Below are 22,849 nucleotides of genomic sequence, written 5' to 3' on the forward strand. Positions count from 1 at the left end.
GCAGAGGCTGTCATGCAGGACGTCCAGTGAAGACTGTTGGGTCACTGGGGACCCTGACAACGGGGGAAGGATGCCTGAGCGGAGGCCCAGGCCCAGTGGCCCCTGTGGGGGCCTGAGATTCTGGGGCAGGCAGGGAAGGGACAGGAGGCAGGCAGGGAGCAGCCCACCCCAGGGAGGGCCCTGCAGGACAAGGCCCCTCACCACAGGCCCCAACGGTGGTTGGGGTGTGTGGGGGTTAACGTCAGAGTGCCCCAGCGCCCAGGGGTGAACATCCCTTTGGGGCTTCGCTGGCTCTGTTCCCTATGACCTGCTCCCATGGCATCCACACTGCCTCCCATGGTGTCCACACCACCAGATCTCCAGCAAAGCCCTGTGGTCTTAAGCCCCAGATAACACAAGGCAATTTGCAGAGCAAACCCTGGGTTCGAAGCCCTCCTCCCTGCCTCTGAACTATTGGAAAATACTCAGCACTTGGAGAAGCCCCAGCCTCCCAGCAGGATGTGAGGCCTGTGGATGTGCCTGGTCAGTGTCTTTCTGGGGACAGGGGACAGGAGACCTGGTCAGGGCCTTCCCCAGGTTGTGGGGATAGGGTGGTGACCTATCCAGTGCCTTTCTGGGGACATGGGAAACTGGTCATAAGGGTTCAGATGACCCGTAGAACCAGGACAATCCACAGTGAAGGTGGCCATGACGATGTCTCCTTCTGAGGGGCCCTGCCGGCTGCCCCTCCCTCGGTACACATTACCAGGTGGGAACGCCCCAGGTTCCTGGGACAGAGCTGGAGGTAAGGAAGCCTGGACTCACTCCTGTTGGAAGCCAAGGTGATGCGGATGGGAAGGGGGTGCCCCTGCCCCCACCAGCCTGCCACCACCCATTGAGCAAGGCCTAGGGCCCCAGCCCTGCAGACGCGTGACTCTGAGAGACGGTCGCCATCACAGAGCCACCTGTTTCGAATCCGAGTTTACCCAGAACAGCTGCTCTTTTGTCATAAAACGGTGCCTGCCCAGAGCGAGGGCAGGGTGGGCAGGATGGAGAAGCCAGGAGACCAGGAGCCCTCATGCAGGGCGGCTGGAGGGGTGGCAGCTGCATGGCCACACGGGTGGTCACGGTGGCCCTGTTCATTTAGGGAAAAGGTGGAAGCACCTCAAATGCCCACAACCAACACGTGTTCATCCACGGGGGCACATTCAGCTCTGCCCACACTACAGAAGGGCGTCTGTTCCCGGAACATGGTGGGTGGGGCTTCTCCAGGCGCTTAAAGTTCTTCCAGCAAAAACGGAGGTTTCTGGGAAAGAAGGAATTCTGCCCCAAGGCTGCAGCGTCTTCTCCCTGAGTTTCCAGCCCGCCAGCCTGCTGCCCCACCCGCCAATGGATCCCAGACATGCCAGTCCCTTAATCACTATGCCAATTCCTTCAAAGAACCTTTTAATATTTATACGTCTGTGCTATTGGTTGATTTCTTTGGAGCTCCCTGCCTGACAGGACAGAGGAGACTGGCGGGCTGTACAGTCCAATGGGGTCACAGTCAGACGCGACTGAGCACGCACACCCGGCCTAACAGATGCCCCGAGACTGAACTGTGATGTTGGTTACATGACTGTCCTTTCACTGAAAATCATTACTTGTATTTTCAGTGGGTGAGTTTTATGGTGTGAAACTACCCCAATAAAGCTGTAGCATTTGAACAGGAGCCCTGACCTGCTATTCTAGAGCCCTATTCTAGCCACACACAAGCTCACCCCGGTTGGCCCCTCACCCCAGGGCTCTCTGCTCTCCGGCTTGCCAAGGGCCAGGCACCATGCCTGATGGGCTGCTGACTGTGGGTCTTGAGCCAGACTAGGCCTCCATAAATCACCGGTCCCTGACTGTTGGGTCCTGGGGGCCTGTGGTGAGGGGAGAGGGAGGGACTGTGGGCGGTGGGTCCAGGGAGGTTGGCCAAGCTGTAGTAGGCCAGTAGGAGTCTCCACGTGGCTGTGTGTGTGAGTACACAGGCATGAGAGCCTGCTGGACATTTTTAAGCACTCTGAAACACTCACGGTGTTATCATGAGGCTCCCCAGAGGCTGGCAGGAGTGTGGGAGCACTTCTAAGTGGGAGGTGGGAAGACAGCCCCTGCAGCTGTCCCAGGCCTGGCAGTAGAAGCTCAGCCAGCCCATGTGGGAGCACTAACCAGGGTACTCAGGTCTTAAATTTGGGGCCAAAAAGGTAAGTTCTTCAGTATCATGCCAAGAAATAGTGCAAAGAGCACCTTCACATGTGCAGATGAATGGGGATTGCAGGGACACTCGGGGTAGGGGAGGGTCTCTGTTTTCCAAGTTTGGGGCCTTCTGGGTGCATTCTGGAATTAGGATTCAGGAAACAGAGACATGGGGCCTTGATCAAGGTACAAACTTTGGGCTGTTTTCTTCCCAAAACATTGGGGGTCCCAGGTGGGGCCAGTAGCCTCCCACTCCATACTTAGCGGCCAGATCTCCACCTGCCAACACATTAGGATCCAGTCAAGGCCTTGAATCTGATGTGTGTGCAGCCATGGCTGGGGCCCAGGTTGGGATGTGAATTAGGGGTACAGTGTGGAGTGAACTGGTCACCGGAGAGTGGGATAGGGGTTGGGGTAGGTCCAAAACCTTTCCCTGTGGGTGGGCTCTCTGTGGGCAGGGCCTGATGGTCTTGGTGTCCATAGGAGGTCCAACTGGGATGCTGTACACAGGAGGCATGAGATAATCCCCTACTGCGTTGTATATGATCCACCCCCACCATCCCCTCAAGGTCTGGGGAGGGAGAGGCAGGTGAGCTGCAAATGGGAGAGTAATTCTGGCTCATGATTTTAGTTTGGGCTCCAAGTTCCTGCCCTGGAGTGATGTCCCAGCCGCCTGTCCTCCCTGAGCAGGTTGAGGCTGGTGGCTCCCTGCCTCACTCACCCCAGGGTCTCAGGCCCCACACCCAGGGCCTGGCTCAGGCCAGATGGCACCCACCCACCATGTCAGGAAGGCCTAATGGCCAGACATGTCCCCTGCCCGGTCAGGCAGATGGGCTCCTCCAAGTGCAGGAGGACGTCCTGGGGGTCCTGCCTCCTTTGACACCCCACTCACACTGCTGTTGCAGACAAGACTCAGGGAGCTCAGCGTTTATTGTTCCAGGTGCTGAAGCTGTGCGGGATGGAACCACATGGCAGTTGGGAGAAATGGGTGCCACTGGGGCCACGCTCATGCCAGGAGGAGGGTCCCACACAGGCAGCTTGTGTGGCAACATGGTGTCACCTGCCACGGTGTACCCTGTCGTGCGTCAGGTACGCAGTCACGTCTGCAGGGGGCTGGTGAAGACTCCACTCACCACGGTCTTCAGGAGCTGGCCCTGAGCCTGAGCCTCCTGCAGACCCTCACAGATGGACTGGGTTGGGGGCACTTCTTGGCGTTATGAGGAAAGTAGCTGCACTGATGGAGCTGAAGTGAGTGAGGGGTGAGGGAGAGCCAGGAGCTTTCTGGAAGAGGACTGGGGAAGGGAGGCAGACCGTGGGGAGGGTGGTCCAGGAGAGACCTGGGCTCCAGGGGCCACTCCCCACAGCCTACCCCCAGGGCCCACAGGGAGGCTGGGGACGCTCAGACGCAGAGACTCCCGGGGACCGCCTGGGACAGTGCGATGGTCTCAGTGGCTTGCTGGCTGCTGGAGGTCACGGAGCGACCCGAGCCGAGCTGGCAGCGGGTGTGGCCCTGTGGGAAGCTGCGGACGCCCACAGGCCCACTGGTGCCCCTGCTGTGGAGCGAGCGTTGGCGGTAGTCACGGTAGTTCTTGGTGAGCAGCGTGTAGAGGAAGGGGTTCACACAGCTGTTGCCATAGGTGAGGCAGGTGGTCAGGTAATTGACGATGCGGGCGGAGCGGGGAGCGAGCGGTGGGGCCCCACGGTACTGGGCAAGGAGCTGCCACAGCCAGAAGGGCAGGAAGCAGGCCCAGAAGAGCAGCACGATGCCCAGGATGAGGTAGAGCACCCTGGGGTTGGGCAGCCGCCGCGTCTGCGTGAAGGAGGCCCGCTGCGACAGCCAGTAGGCCCGGGCCAGGCGGACGTAGAGCAGCCCGATGACCACACCGGGCCCCACGATGCTGGTCCCGAAGAGCAGCGTCAGGTAGGCGCGGTGGGTGCGCTGGCCCCAGGCTGGCAGGCAGAGACTCTTGTGGCCCCTGCGGACCAGCCGGATGGCCAGCATCATGGGCAGTGCCAGCAGCAGTGCCAGCAGCCACGTGCCCAGCGCCAGGACCTTACGATAGCCCTTGGAACGCTGCACCGTGTCCAGCGGCCTCACCACGGCGGCATAGCGCTCCCTGCTCATGAGGGTCAGGGTGAAGATGCTGGCGTGCATGGTCAGGAAGTCCAGGCTGAAGAGGACGCGGCAGCCCACGTCGCCGAAGTGCCACCTCTTGGTGACGTAGGTAGCTACAATGAAGGGGATGCTGAGCAGGTAGAGGAGGTCTGCCAGCGCCAGGTTGATGACGTAGACGTACATGGAGGCAGAGGTGTGCAGGAAGCGGCACATGACCGTCAGCGTGTACACATTGCCTGCCATGCCTACCACACCCATGGCCGAGAGCACCACCCCGATGGTGCCCGTGGCCACCAGGTCTTCCAGGGAGTTGGGCTCCGTCGGGCTAGCCAACGAGCTGTTGAGGGACGCATTGGGGGCACCAGGCAGCTCGGGCATGGCGCTGCCCATTGTAGCCGGCACCAGGAACCTGCTCGATGGCTCTGGGCTCAGTGCCATCTCTGCCACCTCACACTGGGCTTGGGGCTGGGGCCTGCTGCTCCTTTAGGTAGAGAGGGGGCATCTGTGGGCAACAAGCTTGTCCTGCAGGAGAGGATGCTCATTAAAGATGCAGGTCAGGCACCCTTTCCCACTCCCAAGAGGCCATAAGAGGCCACAGTTCCCACCAGGCTGGGAGGCCTGCAGAGGGACAGTGCTCACCAACTGTGATACCCCCTGGGGGACTCTCCATGCAGAACTCTAACACTCTGCTTCAGTTCCCCAGCTATCCAGGGGGACCAGAGTACCACCCAGACCAGTTGCCCCCCATGCATGCCCCAGTAGCATTCTCACCCTGGGCCACAGTGCAAGTTCAAAGGCCTCTCAGCTGGATGGCCTTTCCTGAAAATCAGAGCACAGCAGGCATGAACCAGGATGGTTCACTCCTGGATGAACCAGGAGTTCTCACTAGGCCTTCTCACTTCCTCATCCCTGAAGGGCAGGGAAGCCCGGCTGACCCCTATGTCTTCCTCCCCATATAGTTCTCCTGTATGTTTTAAGAAAATACATTTTGTTCAGATTGCAAAAGTAATATCTGCCGACTTTAAAGTTCAAATAGGAAAATATGTTAAAGAGGGGAAAGCCCTCATAATCTTCCTTTATTCACATGGGGGAAATAAACCTGATTCCTATATCCTACCACACAAGAAAACAATTCAAGGTGGACTGTGTACCTTATGTAATAGATTAAATCAATTAATTAATCAAGCTCTGGAAGAAATACAGGAGAATATCTGCATGACTGTGGGTAAATGAAGATTTTTCAAAAAAAAAAAAAAAGCAAAAAATGCTTGCAGTAAAAGACCCACCAATTGGATTTCATGAAAATTAAGAACTTCACTGAGAGAGTAAAAGATGTAAACCATGGACTGGGAAAAGATTATCAGAAGACACATATCAGACAACGAACTAGTAATCAAAATATGTGAAAGAACTACAGATCAATAAAGAGCAATGACTCAACTGAAAGGAAAAAAAAGACAAAATTTGAACAGGAAATTCGTAAAACTGCTGGGAGGACATGAAGGAAATGAACTCCTGAACTGCTAGTGGAGGACAAGAACAGTGCAGCCGCCTGTGGCGAACAATCTGGCACCCTTAGTAAAGCTGGACACACGTCTGTCCTCTCATTCAGCAATTCTACTCTTAGGTTTATGCCAAGAAAAATTAGTGCAAATGGCCATAAAAAGCAAGAGTGAGAACGTTCATAGCAGTCAGAAGCTGGAAACCACCCAAACGTTGGTGATTAGTAGTATGGATAAAGAAACTGACACCCCCCCCCCCAATAAAAATGCTCCAAGGTGATGAAGAAAATGAAATTATTGAACAGTCAGCAACTTGATGAAACTCAAATATGCTCTGTTGAGTGGGGGGGATGAAACAGAAACCATACACAAAAAGTACACACTGTGTAATTCCCTTTACCTGAATGAAGCTGGGGAAAAGAAAAAATCTCTATGAGTGGTTGAAGAGGGTGTCAACTGGTAGGGGGCACCGGAGAGCACTCCGGGACGGACGTGTGCTATGTCCTCATGTGGCACTGGTTACACAGGTGTTCTGGTGGCTCAGATGGTAAAGAATCCGCCTGCAATGCAGGAGACCTGGGTTTGATCCCTGGGTTGGGAAGATCCCCTGAAGGAGGGCATGGCAACGCACTCCAGCATTCTCCCCATGGACAGAGGAGTCTGGCGGGCTATGCATTCCATGGGGTCCCAAAGAGTCAGACACGACTTAGCGACTACGGACATGTAAAAACTCCTGGAGTTGCACACTCATGACCCGTGCTTACTGGGTGAAAATTACCCTCATGAGAAAAAAGAGACCTAAAACCTGAATACTTGAATGAGAGGAGAGGCCCCTTTATGGCCCAATCTCCCCACATCTAGGGATAATGTGGCCGGATAAAACTGGTTCCCGGTTTTTTCCCTCTACAGGTACAGCGTTCGCACTAACATGGATAAACTCGGGGCGTCCAACTGAGCACTCGGTGCAGAAGGGCAAGCTGGGTGTAGAGACGCTGTCCTAGGCCCCCTGCCCGTGGGACTTGGCTCAGCCTTGGGTCTGGCGAGGGGAGCTGGGGTCTTTCCTACCGGCCCGAGGCGCCCTCCGCGGCCGCAGCCCCCAGTGGGTTCTGGTTCCAGAGCCCTCCCGCAGGGGCTACCGCGAACCTGGCGGAGGACCTCCCGGGAGGGACGCGAAACAGCCGCCGAGCCCACCGCGCACACCTCACCCTCTCCACCCTCCGAAGCGCCACGCATCTCCCGGGGGTCCGCTGGGAGGGCTTCGTGGCCGAGCGATCCTGCAGGGGATTGTGCGGGCCAGCGGGGAGGGCGCCCCGCCCCGGGAGGATCCCGGCCCCTTCTCCCGCCCCGCACCCTCGCAGTGCCTGCGCCCACCTCCGTCACCGGCCGTCAGGTGTGGGCGCCGAGCACCCTGGGGTCGTGCTCTGGACCGGCGCTTAGTCGCTAAGCGTCTCCAAACACTCGGCGCGGCACGGGAACCTTTCCGAGGGCTCTGCCCGGTAGGGGCGCGCAGAGGACGTGGGGGCTCCCAGGGGCGCCTGGTGGAGGGGAGCCCGCCCGCCGGTCTCGCCTGGAGAGCCGCGTTCCGCGCCCAGGCCCCTGTCGCCGGCGCCACCTGCCCGGCTGCCAGCTGGGAATGCGCGGCGGCCCTGCGCCCGGCCCGGATATTAATAACCCGCGGGAGGGGGGCTGCTAGAGAGGGGGCGAGGATGCGCTGCGGTGGGGGGAGCCACGGAGGCCCAGGGACGGGAGGGCAGCAGGGGCGGGAGCGGGGGGTGGCAAAGCGAGAGGGCAGATCACGGCGCAGCTGGGACTCCAGACGCATCCATGGGGTGAAGCTCAGTCCAGCCTGGCTGGCCCCACCGCGGAGCGTCTCTGCTTCCCTTCGCCCTCTGCACTCCACCACCCCTCAGTTTCCCAAGCACTGAGCCTCGGACTCGGATTCAGATTGTCAGTCAAGCCCTGGACCCTCCTCTGCACCTGTGGGGGACGCAGTGGGTGGAGGGTGGTTCTGAGAGACCCATGCGAGGCCAGGACCCAGTGTCATTAAAGACATTCATAATGTGCACTCGTCACTATTTCCAAAACCTTTTATCAACACAAACCTTTTATTGTCCCCATTAGACAACTCCACATCCCATTCCCCCAGCCCCTGACAACCACCATTCTCCTTTGGTCTCCATGGATTCCACTACTCTAAGGACCCGCTGTGAGTGGGATCATACATTCGTCCCTTAGTGTCTGGCTTCTTTCACTTACTATGATGTCTTTGAGCTTCCTTCATGTTGTAGCAAGGGTAAGAGTTTCCATCCTTTTCAAGACTGAAGAGTATTCTGTGAAGACAGAAGAGTGAAGTATTCAGAAGACTGAAGACTATCTTCTTTTTCTTCTTTTAATGTATTTATTTATTTGGCTGGGCCAGGTCTTAGTTGCACCATGTGGGATCTAGTTCCCCGACCAGGGATTGAACCGAGGCCCCCTGCACCGGGAGCATAGGGTCTTAGCCACTGGACCACCAGGGAAGCGCCCTGAAGAATATCTTCTGATTCAAGGTAAATCACTTTGTTTTTCCCTTCATCCCTGATGGATGATTTTGGTGATGGTGACTAGTGCTGCTATGAATATTTTGATTTATAATTTTCTGTTCCTTTCATGCGTCATGGTCCTTCCTTTATTTCTTTGAAAAATCCTAACTGTCCTTAGTTGTCAGATTTTTTCCAGATGACTCTGTTTTTAGGAGCCCTGGGGCCCTCAGAGTACTGCTCTCCACTCCTCATTGTCCCTGAGCCTGGAGGCCCCTGGCATGGGGGTGTGCTTGAGTCACCCCACTGCTTCTCTTGGACAGGTAGACTCATAGGCAGGTCTTCCTCTCATCCTCCTGTCCTGTGGGCAGGTGATTCAGGCTGGTCGGCCTCATGGTGTTCAGGCTCATCTGCTGCCTTTGGTCCAAACACCCTGTGACCAAGGGCATGCCCAGGTCACAGAGAGAAGCTTCCAGGAACACCACCAGGGTTAGCTGCTGGGGTCACTGAGCAACCTGGCTTGACATAGGCCCTCAGGGCTGCAGGCTGGGAAATATGGATGATCAAGGACAGCATCTGTTTAGGTGTTGGTCAGCTCCCTCCCCATCTCAGAGCAGCCTTGGTCTCATCTCCTGGTCACGACGTCCTGCAGAGCCACAGGCCACACAGCCCATGGCCTCCTCTCTGGGAGACCTGAAGGTGCTGGTGGCTGATATGTCCTCTCAAGGGACATCATCAGGGAGATTATCTGAAACTCTTCCTCTATTGCACTGTCCTTAACCTGGACCTGAGAGGACCCGAATGGCTCCAGTGGTCAGGGCTTGGGGCTTGAGGAAAGAGGGCCAGGATCCTTCAGGGAGATGGTGCTGCTGTCCTCGGGTTAGTGGACCACATCCCTAAGATCTACTGTGTTCTTTGCAAACTAAACTCTGCCTGTCTCTGATTCACTTTATGGACCATTAAATCATAATCATAAAGCTCCCACTTTCCACAAATGTGACTTTAAACTTTGCTCTGCATTTAATGGGGCTTCCCTGGTGGCTCAGATAGTAAGAAATCTTCCTGCAACGCAGGAGACCCAGGTTTGATCCCTGGGTCGGGAAGATGTCCTGGAGAAGGGAATGGCTACCCACTCCAGTATTCTTGCCTGGCGAATTCCCTGGACAGAGGAGCCTGGCAAGTTATAGTCTATGGGGTCACAAAGAGTCGCATGACTAAGCCTGTCTCTGATTCATTTTATGGACCATTAAATCATAAATCATAATTATAAAGCTCCCACTTTCCACAAATGTGACTTTAAAGCTTTGCTCTTCATATAATGGGTTCATTATATTTTTAAATGATCATTTTTCTGCAAGAACTCTTTTCCAACTGGATTACTAAATTAGGTGGAAGATGAGATGCCATAGGCTGAATCTGGCTTCGTGGGGTCTCTTCACAGGTGCCCACCCAGCCTGATCACAGACTTGTCAGAGGCACATCTTGTCACTGTCCTGTCCCCCCAGCCCCTAAAAAAATGCCTTGGAAAGAGAAAGGGAAGGGAGTAGGACTGGGGGTGGAGGGAAAACAGGCCTCAGTGCACCTGTAAGAGTCTAGGCCAGCCCCTTCAGGAGAGCAGAGTGGAAGGAGTCCAGAGTTGGGCAGAAATGGCCCACATAGCCTCACCAGTCACTGACAGAGACTGTCTAGGGCCCAGCCGGGGGGCCCATGCCCCAGAAGGAGGTCCCAGAAGGGACACACCTGCTTGGCTGTCCCTCCCCCAGCTTAGGGCCCTTCTGCAGTCAGTAGCTAACTGTTTTCCAGGAGATTCTTCCCTTGATGCCGCTGCTAATGTTGTTACTTGATTTCAATTTCAGAAACAATTTCCCCAATCCTTGTCTCAAATACTCAAGATCTGAGACCCAGCTGGAGGGATGAGGATTGCAATCAAACCAATTAAAACCTGTCCAGGTCTCCAGCTGGAGGCGGGCCCCTGTAGACTAGCAGAGAGCCTCCAGCATCTGAGCAGTCCAGGTGACTGAACTCATGAGAGTTCAGAGAGGTCCCGACTATAAATATTCGGGTTTGGGAAAGCTGGATGCAGGGAGAGGGAAGAGAAATGTCAAGTACACACAACACTGTCTCTCTCACTGTTGACACTGGGGCCCCTAGGGGAGCCCTGTGGCACTTCTGCCTAGAGGAGAGGTGCTGCAGGTCCGGCGCTGCTGCCTCCCAGGTCCCAGGGGGCCATTCAGGCCTGGTAGCCTGTGGAAAAGGGCCCCAGTTCAGAATCCATGAATACACAGTTTCATACTGTGTATTCTGAGTGAAAAGGCTGGATGCAGAGGCCCCGAGCGCCCTTATGGGGATGGCAAAATGGGAGTTGGTGCAGGAGATGGATAGAAACCCCAGGGCCTCCAGTTCTGTCCTAAAAGCAGGACAGCCAAGGCCACGTCCTCACATTCTCCGTGGGCTCTAACTCCTGATTCTGTCCAGGGAGCAGAGTACAGAGGCACCGCTCCCCTCAGCATGGCCATCACGCTCCTTCCTGCCTCCTTGGGAAACCAGAAGCTCAGGGCCCCACCTTTGTGGGGTCCTTCAGCCCCACCCCTGAAAACAGCAGTGGGGAGGGGGGCCTGGGCCTCCAAACTAATGGAGGCACCTCTGCTGCAGGCAGAATCCAAGATAGGGGGTCCCTGTTCCTACAGGTCTCTCCTGGAGTATTTAAGTGCACGCTCAGATAGACTTTGGGTTTAAAAATCTCCAGGACCATCATCACCATCAACTTTACCACCACCTCCATCACCACCACCTCCATCACCAGCAGCAGCAGCAGCACTGTCAGCAGTGGCAGTATTGTAACCTTCACTCAGTACATGACACACACCTGGGTGCCTCCGTCTAGCTCAAGTGATGGTATTTTTCCATAGTTGCTTCCAATGGTTGTTTAAGGAAATAATGCATCCCTAGCCCTCCAAGTTCCCATTCTCCTCTCTCCCTAGAGGCACCGCTGTCCTGACTTTGTCCTGATGACTTTTGTTTTTGATCATGTCTTTTCCATGTGCAATTCATAATGTGCTTTAATATTGTTGTAAATGGAACATACTGTACCTATCTTTTTGCACTTATATTTTTTCTCTTAACCTGATCCATACGAGCTCACTCACCCTCTGAAAGGCTCTGTGATGCTCTGCACCACACACCCCAACTAATCTGGCCTTTCCTAGGGCCAGATGTTGAGCAGAGTCAGGCAGAGAGCCCTGGACCAGATACGGAGATGGCCAAGGACGTCAGGACTCCAGCTGCCTCGGTGTGGATCTGGGTGCCTTCCCTGGGCAGCTGCGTGGCCTCAGGGGAACGACCATCTCTCTGTGCCTCAGTTTCCTCATCTGTAAAATGCGACTAAAAGTAGACCTTATCTCATCTGAGTATTGAGAGATTTAAAGGAGTTTATGCTTATAAGTGCTGGTGGCTCTCAGTAACCACTGGTGGTCAAGACAATGATGGCGATGAAGAAGAAGGTGACGCCATGGTCCCTGCCTTTAAGAAATGTTCGGTCTAGTGAGGAGAGGAGCCACGATCACCTTTCATGTGGCTGCCCAAGACAGAAGGGCAGCTGCATCTGGGCTGTGTTTGGCTCCTGGCTGAGTGAGGGGAAGAGACAGACATCCCCTCTAACCACAGAGGGGGGCTGGTCCAGGAGGGGGTCCTGGAGGAGGGGGCTCTGTGCTGTGGGACTGCTAGGACGTGGCAGGAAGAAATGATTTTCCTAAATCATAGGGGTCCGTGTGGTATGACCTGCCAGGCACAAAGCTGAAGCCCCCAGAAGACAGAGATTAAAGCTGGAACAGGCCACAGTCTCAGCTCAAGCCAAGGAGTGGTCAACTGTCCCCTGGTGCAGTGAGGTCCTGGGTGCCTGGACATCTGCCCTGTGCTACCATGGCCTGTGCAGGTCAGGGTGTGGCCCATCAGCAGCCGCAGCGCAAGGCCCAAAGGCCCCGAGGCCTGGGTCTTCAGAGGGTCAGACTGCAGGGGAGGGGGTGCGTGCCTCCTTCACACCATGCTAGGGCGCCCACGGGAACATCTGGACCCTGCGCCACCTCCTCAGGTGCTAGCAGTGACTGTAGCCCAGTCCTCAGCTGGTGTGGGGGTGCCTGACGTTGGGGTAGGGAAGTCTCAGTCCCTAGTTGTCTTCCCTGCCTAACACAGAAACTTCTAAAGAAGCCCCAGAAACATTAGCAGATTTCTGCCTGTGGGTTGGGGCAGGGACCCCTTTCCTGAAAGCGCACGCTTCACCCATGTTGCCCCCAACACAGAAATCATTGCCGTGGCAGGACAATTTGTGGAGACACTTCGTCCTTCCTGCAGTGTTTCCACCAAGGGCCCAGGGTCTGGGCACTGGAGAGCATGGACCACCCCAGAAACAGAGGCTCCTGCAACACAAAGATGCCCCAGGCCCCAGGGGCAGGGGTTGGCTTGGACCGGAGCAGGTCCCTCAGAGGCGGGAGGAGCCCCAGGCCTGGTTGTGGTCAGCAACATGGACACACATCTTGATCGTGTCCATCAAGCTCCTTCCCTGCGCAGAATAGAAGGAGATTTGGCCAGTCCTGTCCTCCTGCTTCCCTCAGAAATACCAGAAGCTCTGGGGTCATAGGTCCCCACCCCCACCTCACCTGCTGGGCAGCTGCTCTCAGGGTGGTTTGGAAAAACCATGGCGTACGTTGTCCAACCCTCTCTGCGGCCCTTCCCAGGGCTGGGAATGCTGCCAGCGCTGCAGTAGATGTTTCTGGAGGGGGCCTGCACCACAGATGGTGGGATGCCACACGCCCTGTGCCATCTCCCCTCCCTTTGGACTCAGCCTCTCTGTCCTGTGCTCTTTCCAGTGCTCTCGGCCTAGTTCCTCACAGAGACGCACACCAGGTCTGACCTTCTGGGGCCGGCGCACCATCGACTGATAAAATATAGAATTAAATTTGAATTGCTGATCAATGACAAATTACTTTTAATGCTATTTGGGACACCTGACAGGAATATCCCTCCACAGGCACCCAGGCTGTGAATGCAATAAGCGTAATTATTTGTGCTGCTGCTCTGGATTTGAGAGAAAATCACCGTGTAATTGTATACAGTGGGAAGGCCAGAGCTGACTGTAGCTGTTTTAATGGAAAGAGTGGATTAATTCACATTGGAGCAGCATGACAGGGCTGGCGGGGCGGCAGTGGCGGGGGTGGGATGGTTGGCACTGTTCCTCACAGGTCCTCTGAAAAGAGAACGGACAATTACCCCTACTCTGGGCCAATGTTCTACATGTTTTACATTTGATTTTTTTAAATTGCAGTGAAATTCACATAACGTAGTTAACTATCCAGTGGCTTGTAGTACATTCACAATATTGTGCGACTATCACCTCCATCTAGTTCCAGAATATTTTCATCACCTCAGAAGGAGACCCTATATCCACTAAGCAATTATTTCCTCCTCCCCTTTTCCCTCAGTCTCTGGCAACCATTCATTGCTATTGTTTCCATGGATTTGCCTATTCTGAATATTTCACAGAAATGAAATTATACAATGCAAACTCTTTTGTGACAACTCCATTCACTTATCACAGTTTTCAAGATTTATCCATGTTGCAGCATCAGAACTTCACTCCTTTTCATTTTTGCTTTAGTCACTTCAGTCCTGTCCTACTCTTTTGCAACCCCGTGGACTGTAGCCCACCAGGTTCTTCTGTCCATGGGACTTCCCAGGCAAGAATACTGGAGTGGGTAGCCATTTCCTTCTCTAGGGGATCTTCCCAACCCAGGGATCAAAACTGTGTCTCCTGCATTAGCAGGTGGATTCTTTACCACTGAGCCAACAGGGAAGCCTCATTCTCTTTATGGCTCAATAGTAACACCCCACTGTATGGCTAGATTACAGTTTGTTTATCCATTTGTCAGTTGATGAACTTTGGGTTGTTTCCACCTTTTGTGAATAATGCTGCTAGAAGCATGTGGGTATATGTTTTTAAATTATTTGGGTATATACCTAGGAGTAGAATTGTTGGGTCATATGGAAATTATATGTTTAATTTTTTTTAGGATACACTTGATCTTCTTTCATCTTCACCATTATCTTGTGAATTGATGTTTTTCCCATTTTCAGATGAGAAGAGCTGAGGAACTGGCTGTAGCCTCTTGGCAAAGAGCTGGGGCTCTTGCTTGGGCTCTATTTCAGGGCTGCCTCCTCCTGACCTCAGCATCACTGCAGTACTGCAAAGCAGCTGGGTCATTTAAGAAAAATAGCCTGCCTCAAATAAGGGTTTGCTGGATCCATGAATAAATGGACTGTTTAACCTGGAGGGACAGAGAAAGGAGGGGATGAAGGCAAGACCACGCTCTTTACTTGGAAGAAGAGCCAGATATACGTTCAAATACAGACTCCAAGTCAATAAATGCCTACAGAGTTATGAGATCGTGTTGAAATGAAGTGTTTTGAGTGGCTGCTGTATCAATGCCTTCCCTCCATCTAATTAGCATCAGATGTCTTCAAGACCTACCTGGAGATTCACATCTGAAAGGTATGAGAGAAAAAGACTGTTCCCAGATATCAATGAAAGGACCTTACTATGTTAATACCTAACATAGCAGCAACTCCCCAACTCCCACCCCTAGAGTAGACCCTTAGACTGCATCTTTCACTGAAAGAGACAGCTCATCTTTGAATCACTGGAGGCTCTGCCAACCAGACTCCGAGCAAAGGACTGTGGAACCCTCTAGATTGGTTGTTTATAAGGAAGAGAAGTTGCCAGCTAAGAGCTTCTTCCTGGCCCACAGCACTCTGACAAGACCTCCAAAGCTTCCTTCTCCTGTAAGTCTGTGCAAAGCATGGAGAGGCTGATGCACACGGTCCCCCATTTCCCTCTCCTGTGTCGTGAACATTATTAGCAATTTTTGTGCATGGTTCTACCTCTAGTTTTTGTTTATTTGTTTGTTTTTAAATATCAGGGGCACAAATTTAGAGTGACTAAAATCTGCATTTGATGACACAGTCTCATTGTTCAAAGTATGGCTCTTTGTTATTTTAAGCATGTGTGTATGTATTAGTTGTTTATAAATAATGTGATAAACACCTGTAAGCACTATGAGCCAAAAAACTGACCAGAATCCTCATCTGGCCTGTGCTGCTCCACTCTCTGTCCCCTGCTCCCAGGGGACTTAAATCTGTAAAGGTGACTTGACCGGAACACTGAGACAATAAGGACTAGCTGAGGATGAGTTAAGACAGGGCTTTGATGCACAACTCTTAATACTTTATTAAATTAAAACAAGAACTAAACTGTCAAATTGCATTAAAAGGCCAACATTTAAAACCGGGCCTTCTCTCGCTACAGAGCAGAATGTCCAGTGCTGCTGACAGGGTCCTGTGGAGACCCAGAGACCATCTGGTGACCCTGTCACCCAAGACTGAGAGTATGTATCCCACCCATGGCATTTCTCTACAAGTCGAGGGCACAGCTCTGCACCCTACTCTTCATGCCACATTCTGCAGCAGTTGTTCACACCAGCACATCCTTGTCGGCTTCATGTTCCTAACTCCTTGATAGTTGGCTTCTCTCCTCAATACTGATATTTCTGTTGCTTCCTTGTTAGGCTATGGTAGGTCCCATTTCTTAACCTCTGGCCACTCACCATTTTTCCTCCCCAGGCCCAAGTCCCCATCCATTGCTAATGGTTACCTGGCTTCTGTGGAGTGGTCAGTCCTTCTAGCCTCTGATGTTCTGGGGAAGCCAGGACAATGGTGACCACGTGGACCTCAGTCCCTCAGTTCTGGGACCCTGGGTTGAGGGGCTGGAAATGTGGCAGCTCTCCCAGGGCCGAGGCTCCCATAGCAGCCAGGTTCTCCCCAGGCTCTCTGGGCCCACTGGTACCGGCATCCCCTCCTTGGGTGGAGGACTGTGGCCTAGAGGCTGAGTCCCCCTCCTCAGGCTTCCTCTTGGCCGAGGGTGAATAAGAAAGGATGGTGAATCCCCTCTTAAGCAGGGCTGAATCCGCAGGCACCAGCTCTTCAATCTGCCCTGGAGGGGAGGATTCCAGAATGATTAGCTTCCAGTGGTGCAGTTCCTGCTTCTGGGGTGCATCTTGGAGTCTCACCACCCACACCTCATCAGGCTCCAACAGCAGTTTCCAACACTGGCCTGGGGTCATTCGGACCCCTCTTGGCTTCATCTTCTGGAGGTAGACAGCATCATAGCGGCCCACTAGGGAGAGGATCTGCAGGTCCAGTAAATAGGCTTCAGCCTCAAGAGGGTCCATGTCCTGTGTGGTGCCCAGCTCCAATACCATGGGCTCTCCTGCAGGCAAGTCCACTTTGAAAAACCCCTCCCATGGAATGGAGGGGCTTGGCCAGTGGGAACAGGTAGGGATTTCCCCAAATCTCCAGGGAAGGCCCTGGGTCCAGTCAGCATCTTCAGCATCCAGGCCCAGAGGTGCCGCATCCTGAGGCTGCAGCTCAGTGGGCACAAAGTGATCATCTAGGTCCATGTCTTCTGACTCCACAGGGCCTGACGCCAGGGTGTCCAATCCCCAGCCCACAGACTCGCCCTGTGCAGGCTCCCATAGGCCCTGCGCCCAGTTTGGCCCCATCACTGGGGATGACCCTTGCTCAGACCCTGTCTCTGAGTTATCCATAAGCTCAGGGTCCCAATCTCCATCTTCCAAGTCTTCTGACTCTAGCTGCCGCTTAAGGTCCAGAAAGGCAGCCTTGTAACAAGCAAAGCAGATCCTTAGCTGTCTGCCATGTTGAAGCTGATACCTCCAGGATGCATGGAGATAGGACATGCCCTCTGCCGCATACCGCTTGCTGACTGGAGGGCACATGGCCAAGCTGTCTGACTCCTGAGACACAGGCAGAAGAAGAAGGACTAGCTGTGATTTTCGAAGATCTGGTCCACAGAAGAGGGCGCAGTGAAGAGCAAGGGTCAGGGAGGAGGGGCAAGAGAACAGAGAGGAGAAAGATGAGGATCACCAGGAGAAGAATTTGAGGTGGCGGTGGATGAACTGTGTCCCGATCCAACAGGGACCTGTAGAGGTTGGCAGGGAAGAAACTCTGGAATTAACTTCTGCTGATGCCAGGGCTCGGTTCTCTGGGATCTGCAAAGAAAAGCAGTGAGGTTAGGGCGCCCCCAGCAGGTAGGTGGGAGCAAATCACACAGGGAGGAGAACCTGACCACATCTGACAAAACCTGAGGGAACCTCTCAGGACCTGACAGAACCAGAAAGAATCACTCAGAATCCGAGGTTCCTGTCAGAATCTGACCAAATCTGACAGAACCCGAGAGAATTGGTCAGAACCTGACCGAATCTGACAAAACCTGAGAGAACATGTCAGAACCTCAGAGAATCTGTCAGAACCAAAGGAAACCTGTCAGGACATGACAGAAACAGAATTGATCAGACCCTGAGAGAATCTGTCAAAATCTGTCAGAAACTGAGGGAAACTGTGAGCCCCTGAACAAATCTGACCGAATGTGACAGAACCTGACCAAATCTGACAAACCTGTTGGAACCTGTGAGAATCTGTGAAAACCTGAGGGACACTGTCAGATCCTGATCAACGCTGACAAAACCTGATTGAAACTGACAGAATCTGAAAGAATTGGTCAGAACCTGAGGGAATCTATCAGAACCTAAGGAAATCTGTCGTAACCCAACAGAGAGAATTGGCCCGAACCTGAGGGATCCTGTCAGACCTGACCAAATCTGACTGAATCTGACAGAACCTGAGGGAACCTGACAGAACCAGAGACTCGGTCAGAACCTGAGGGTCCTGTCAGATCTTACCAAATCTGATAGAACCTGCCAGAGACTGACAAAACCTGAAGGAAAGTGTTGGAACCTGAGAGAAAGTCAGAACGTGAGGGAGCTGGTCAGAACATGACCAAATCTGATAATACCTGTTAGAACGTGTGAGAATCTGTGAGCACCTGAGGGAATCTGTCAGAACCTGAACAAATCTGACAAAACCTGACTGAACCTGACAGAATCTGAGAGAATCAGTCAGAACCTGAGGGATCCTGTCAGACCTGACCAAATCTGTCCAATCTGACAGAACCTGACTAAATCTGACAGAACCTGATGGAACCTGTCAGAACCAGAGAATTGGTCAGAACCTGAGGATCCTGTCAGATCTCACCAAATCCAATAGAACCTGCCAGAGAATGAGAAAACCTGAGGGAAACTAACAGAACCTGATAGAGCCTGAAAAAACCTGAAGGGACCTATTGGAACCTGAGAGAATATCAGAACCCGAGGGAGCTGGTCAGAACCTGACCAAATCTAACAGAACCTGACAGAACTTGTTAGAACCTCTTGGAATCTGATAGAGCTGTCAGAACCTGAGGGAACTTGACAGAATGTGTCAGAACCTGATGGAAACTGACAGAACCTGAGGTATCTGTCAGAATCTGAACCTTATAAAACCTGAAGGAGCCTGACTGAACCACCCCCACCTGAGCTAACCTGTCTGGCCTGAGGCTACGCTGGATCACATTGGCACTGCAGGCTCCAAGCCCCACACTGTTAGTCTGTAGGCCCCACTCTTCCACTTCAAGGAGTTCTCACCCAGCTTGGTACCGCCCTCCTGTGGGTACACGTGGGGAAAGCAGGGAAGGGATCCTGCCTAAGCATATAAAGAGCCATTTCCCATGGTGCTCTGGGCTCAATATTTCCCATGAGCCTCAGCCCACCAGGAAATGAAACTGCTGAGTCATTCTCACTTCCCTCATCCCAGGAGAGCCTGTGTAGCCCCCAGAGAGGGCAGTCTTGTTCCTCTAACCCTGTCACCAGGGTGATTGTTCCTGTGATATTTGCTCCTCTGAGGGCTGAGAAGACTGTTCCCATTGTTCTCTTCATTCTGCAGGTTTCTGAAATTGTGTGGGTGATTCTCTCTCTTATGGTTATTGTCCCTTTGTGGGTCCCTTGGGTGACATACTTGATCACAGAGCCTGTCTTTCTGTGGTTAAAATGGATTCTTTCTTGTATCTCTTGATGAAAGTTTCTTTATGAATTCCAGAAACTGTAAACTGTTATTTACAATTTAGGCATATTTCTGGCCCTCTGACTTTTCACTTTTAAAATAAAGGCTCTTTACCTATAAATAATAAATAATTGCTGGAGAGGGTGTGGAGAAAAGAAAAACATCCTACGTTGTTGGTGGGAATGTAAACTGGTACTGCAAGTATAGAGAACAGTATGAAGTTTTCTCAAAAAAACTAAAAATAGAGTTGTCACATGATCCAGCAATCCCACTCCTGGACATGTATCCAGAGAAGACTGTAATTTGAAAAGAAACATGCACCCCAATGTTCATAGAAGCACTATTCACAATAGCTAAGACATGGAAACGATATATATGCCCATTGACAGGCAAATGGATAAAGATGTATCCCAGGTGGCACTAATGGTAAAGAATCTGCCTGGCAATTCGGGAGGTACAAGACATACAGTTTCAATCCCTGGGTAGGGAAGATCCTCTGGAGTAGGAAATGGCAACCCACTTCAGGATCTTTGCCTGGAGAATCCTATGGATGGATGAGCCTTGCAGGCTACAGTCCATGGGGTCGCAAAGAGTCAAACATGACTGAAGCAACTTAGCATATATGTATAATAATCCATATATATATACAATGGATTATTATTTGGTCATAAAAAAAGAATGAAACATTGCCATTTACAGCAACATAGACGGACCTAAAGGTTATCATACTAAGGGAAGTCAGAAACAGAAAGACAAATACCATATGATCTTATATGTGGACTCTAAAATACAGCACAAACAGAAACACTCTCACAGACATAGGAAACAGACTTGTGGTTGCCAAGAGGGATGGGGGATGTAGGAGAGAAGGATTAGGTGTTTGGGATTAACAGATGCAAACTATTCTATAGAGAATGTGTAAACAAGGTCTTACAGTATAGCACAGAAAGTGAAAGTGAGCCTCTCAGTCCTGTCGGACTGTGCAACCCTGTGGACTGTAGTCTGCCAGGCTCCTCTGTCCATCGGATTTCCCAGGTAAGAATACTGGAATGGGTTGCCATTTCCTTCTCCAGGGGATCTTCCTGATGCAGAGATCAAATAGTGGTCTCCTGCATCGCAGGCGGATTCTTTACCATCTAAACCACCAGGGAAGCCCACTGTGTAGCACAGAGAACTATATTCAACATCCAGTGATAAGCCATAATGGAAAAGAATATGAAAAAGAGTGTATATATGTGTGTGTGTGTGCTTAGTCACTCAGTTGTGTCTGACTCTTTGTGACCCCCACGGACTGTAGCCCATCAGTCCCCCTCTGTCCATGAGGATTCTCCAGGCAAGAATACTGGCGTGGGTTGCCATGCCCTCCTCCAGGGGATCTTCCAACCCAGGGATTGAACCCAGGTCTCCCATATTGTGAACAAATTCTTTACCATCTGAGTCACCAGGGAAGCCCAAGAATACTGGAGTGGGTAGCCTATCCCTTCTCCAGGGGATCTTCCTGACCCAGGAATCAAACTGGTGTCTCCTGCATTGCAGGCAGACTCTTTACCATCTGAGCCATCAGGGAAGCCCATATATATATATATATATATATATATATATAAATAAATATATAAAAATATAAAAATATATAAAAATATATAAAACTGAATCACTTTCCTGTACAGCAGAGATTAACACAATACTGTAAATCAACTAATACTTCAATCAAATTTTAAAATAAAATAAAGACTCTTTAAGTGAACACTTTAAATATTAGGCACTGTTTTTAGACCAGTTTTGTCTTCATAGCAAAACTGAGGAGAAGTTACAGAGAATTCTTATACTACCCTGCCCCACACAGCACAGCCTCACTGTCAAACTCTGCACCACATGGTACATTTGTAACCATCAAGGACCCTATAGTGATGCACTGTTATCACTCAATGTGAACAGTTCGCATTTATCACTCAATGTGAACAGTTCGCATTAGGGTTTACTTTCAGGGCTGTTCAATCTATGGATTTAGACAAAAGGTTAATGACATACATATGTAGTAGTTTTACTGTCCCTGTTCTCCCCATTTAACTCTACCTATCCCCACCCCTGGCAACCACTGATATTTTTTTGTCTCCATAGTTTTGCCTTTTCCTGAATGCTGGATAGTTGGAATCAAACAATATGTAGCCTTTTCAGATTGACTTCCTTCACTTTGTAATATGCCGTTAAGTTTCCTCCATGTCTTTTTATGGCTTGATAACACTTCTTTTCAGCGCTGCATATTCCATTGATTGGATGCACCGTAGTTTATCTATTCACTTACTTAAGGACTTCTTGCTTGCTTCCAAGTTTTGGCAATTATGAACGAAGCTGCTATAAACATCATGTGAAAAAAAAAATCACATGCAAGTTTTTGTGCAACAAAAGTTTTGAACTCATTAGGCAAATACAAAGCAGTGGGATTTCTGGATCACTTGTTAAAGGTATGTTTAATTTTGTAGGAAATCCCTAGTATTCCAAAGTGGCTGCACTATTCTGCATTCCCACCAGCAGTGGTTGGAGAGTTCTTGTTGCTCTACATCCTGGCCAGCATTTGGTGTTGTCTGTATTCTGGATTTTGGCCATTCTGATAGGTATGTAATGGTATCTTATATTGTTTTAATTTGCAATTCCATAATGACATATAATGTGGAGCATCTTTTCATGTGCTATCTGCCATCTATATACCTTCTTCGGTGAGGTTTTTATTTAGGTTGTTTGCCTAGTTTTAAATCGGGTTGTTTATTTTCTTATTGGTAAGTTTTAAGAGTTCTTTGTTTATTTTGGATAACAGTTCTTTATCAGATGTGTCTTTTGCAAGGGCTTCCCATGTGACACTATGGTAAAGAACCTACCTGCCAATGCAGGAGATGTAAGAGATGTGGGTTCTATCCTTGGGTGGGGAAGATCCCCTGGAGGAGGGCATGGCAACCCACTCCAGTATTCATTCCTGGAGAATCCCATGGACAGAGGAGCCTGGCAGGCTATAGTCCATAGGGTCAAAAAGAATTGGACACAACTGAAGCGATTTAGCACACATGCACGTCTTTTGCAAATATTTTTTCCCAGTCTGTGGTTTATCTTCTCATTCTCATGACTGTCTTTTGCAGAGCAGAAGTTTTTATTTTTAGTTAAATCCAGCTGATGAATGATCTCTTTGATAAATTGAGACTTTGGTGCTACATCTAAAAAGTCATGGCCATATTCAAAGTCATTTAGATTTTATCCTATTATCTATTAGGAGTTTCACAGTTTGCACTTTATATTAGGTCTATGATCTACTTTGTGTTAGTTTTTTTGTGTGAGATCTGTGAATGGATTCATATTCTTGCATGTGGATGTCCACTATTTCAAGCACCATTTGTAAAACAGACTATCTTTTCTCTACTATATTGCCTTTGCCTCTTTGTCAAAGATCAGTGGACTATATTTTTGTAGGTAACAGACACTTTAAAACACAGACTTGTTTAGAGTCTGGTAATCAATGTTAAATGTTTCTT

The 22,849-nt window shown here is 51.2% G+C and overlaps 2 protein-coding genes and 1 long non-coding RNA gene across 3 annotated transcripts; 1 reads left to right on the forward strand and 2 right to left on the reverse strand.

The window, feature by feature from the left end:
- The first annotated feature begins 84 nt into the window (after nucleotides 1–84).
- LOC132343107 (uncharacterized) lies at nucleotides 85–1,437 on the forward strand. Its single transcript, XR_009491788.1, has 2 exons — nucleotides 85–784; nucleotides 1,127–1,437. It is a non-coding gene; the product is annotated as an uncharacterized lncRNA (long non-coding RNA).
- A 1,778-nt stretch (nucleotides 1,438–3,215) lies between these two features.
- On the reverse strand, nucleotides 3,216–4,837 carry UTS2R (urotensin 2 receptor). The gene is given in 1 exon segment (NM_001040484.1): nucleotides 3,216–4,837. A coding segment is annotated over 1 exon segment (1,155 nt). The 5' UTR covers nucleotides 4,751–4,837; the 3' UTR covers nucleotides 3,216–3,595.
- Nucleotides 4,838–15,545: 10,708 nt separating this feature from the next.
- Nucleotides 15,546–19,098, reverse strand: LOC783125 (testis-expressed protein 19.2). The gene is made up of 2 exons (XM_005221091.5): nucleotides 18,815–19,098; nucleotides 15,546–17,446 (listed from the first exon to the last, which is right to left on the reverse strand). Exon 2 carries the CDS (start codon nucleotides 17,171–17,173, stop codon nucleotides 16,118–16,120), a length of 1,056 nt encoding a protein of 351 aa, XP_005221148.1. The 5' UTR covers nucleotides 17,174–17,446; nucleotides 18,815–19,098; the 3' UTR covers nucleotides 15,546–16,117.
- Between the last annotated feature and the right edge of the window lie 3,751 nt (nucleotides 19,099–22,849).

This window comes from Bos taurus, chromosome 19 (assembly GCF_002263795.3).
Source record: "Bos taurus isolate L1 Dominette 01449 registration number 42190680 breed Hereford chromosome 19, ARS-UCD2.0, whole genome shotgun sequence".
Classification (NCBI taxonomy): Eukaryota; Metazoa; Chordata; class Mammalia; order Artiodactyla; family Bovidae; genus Bos; species Bos taurus.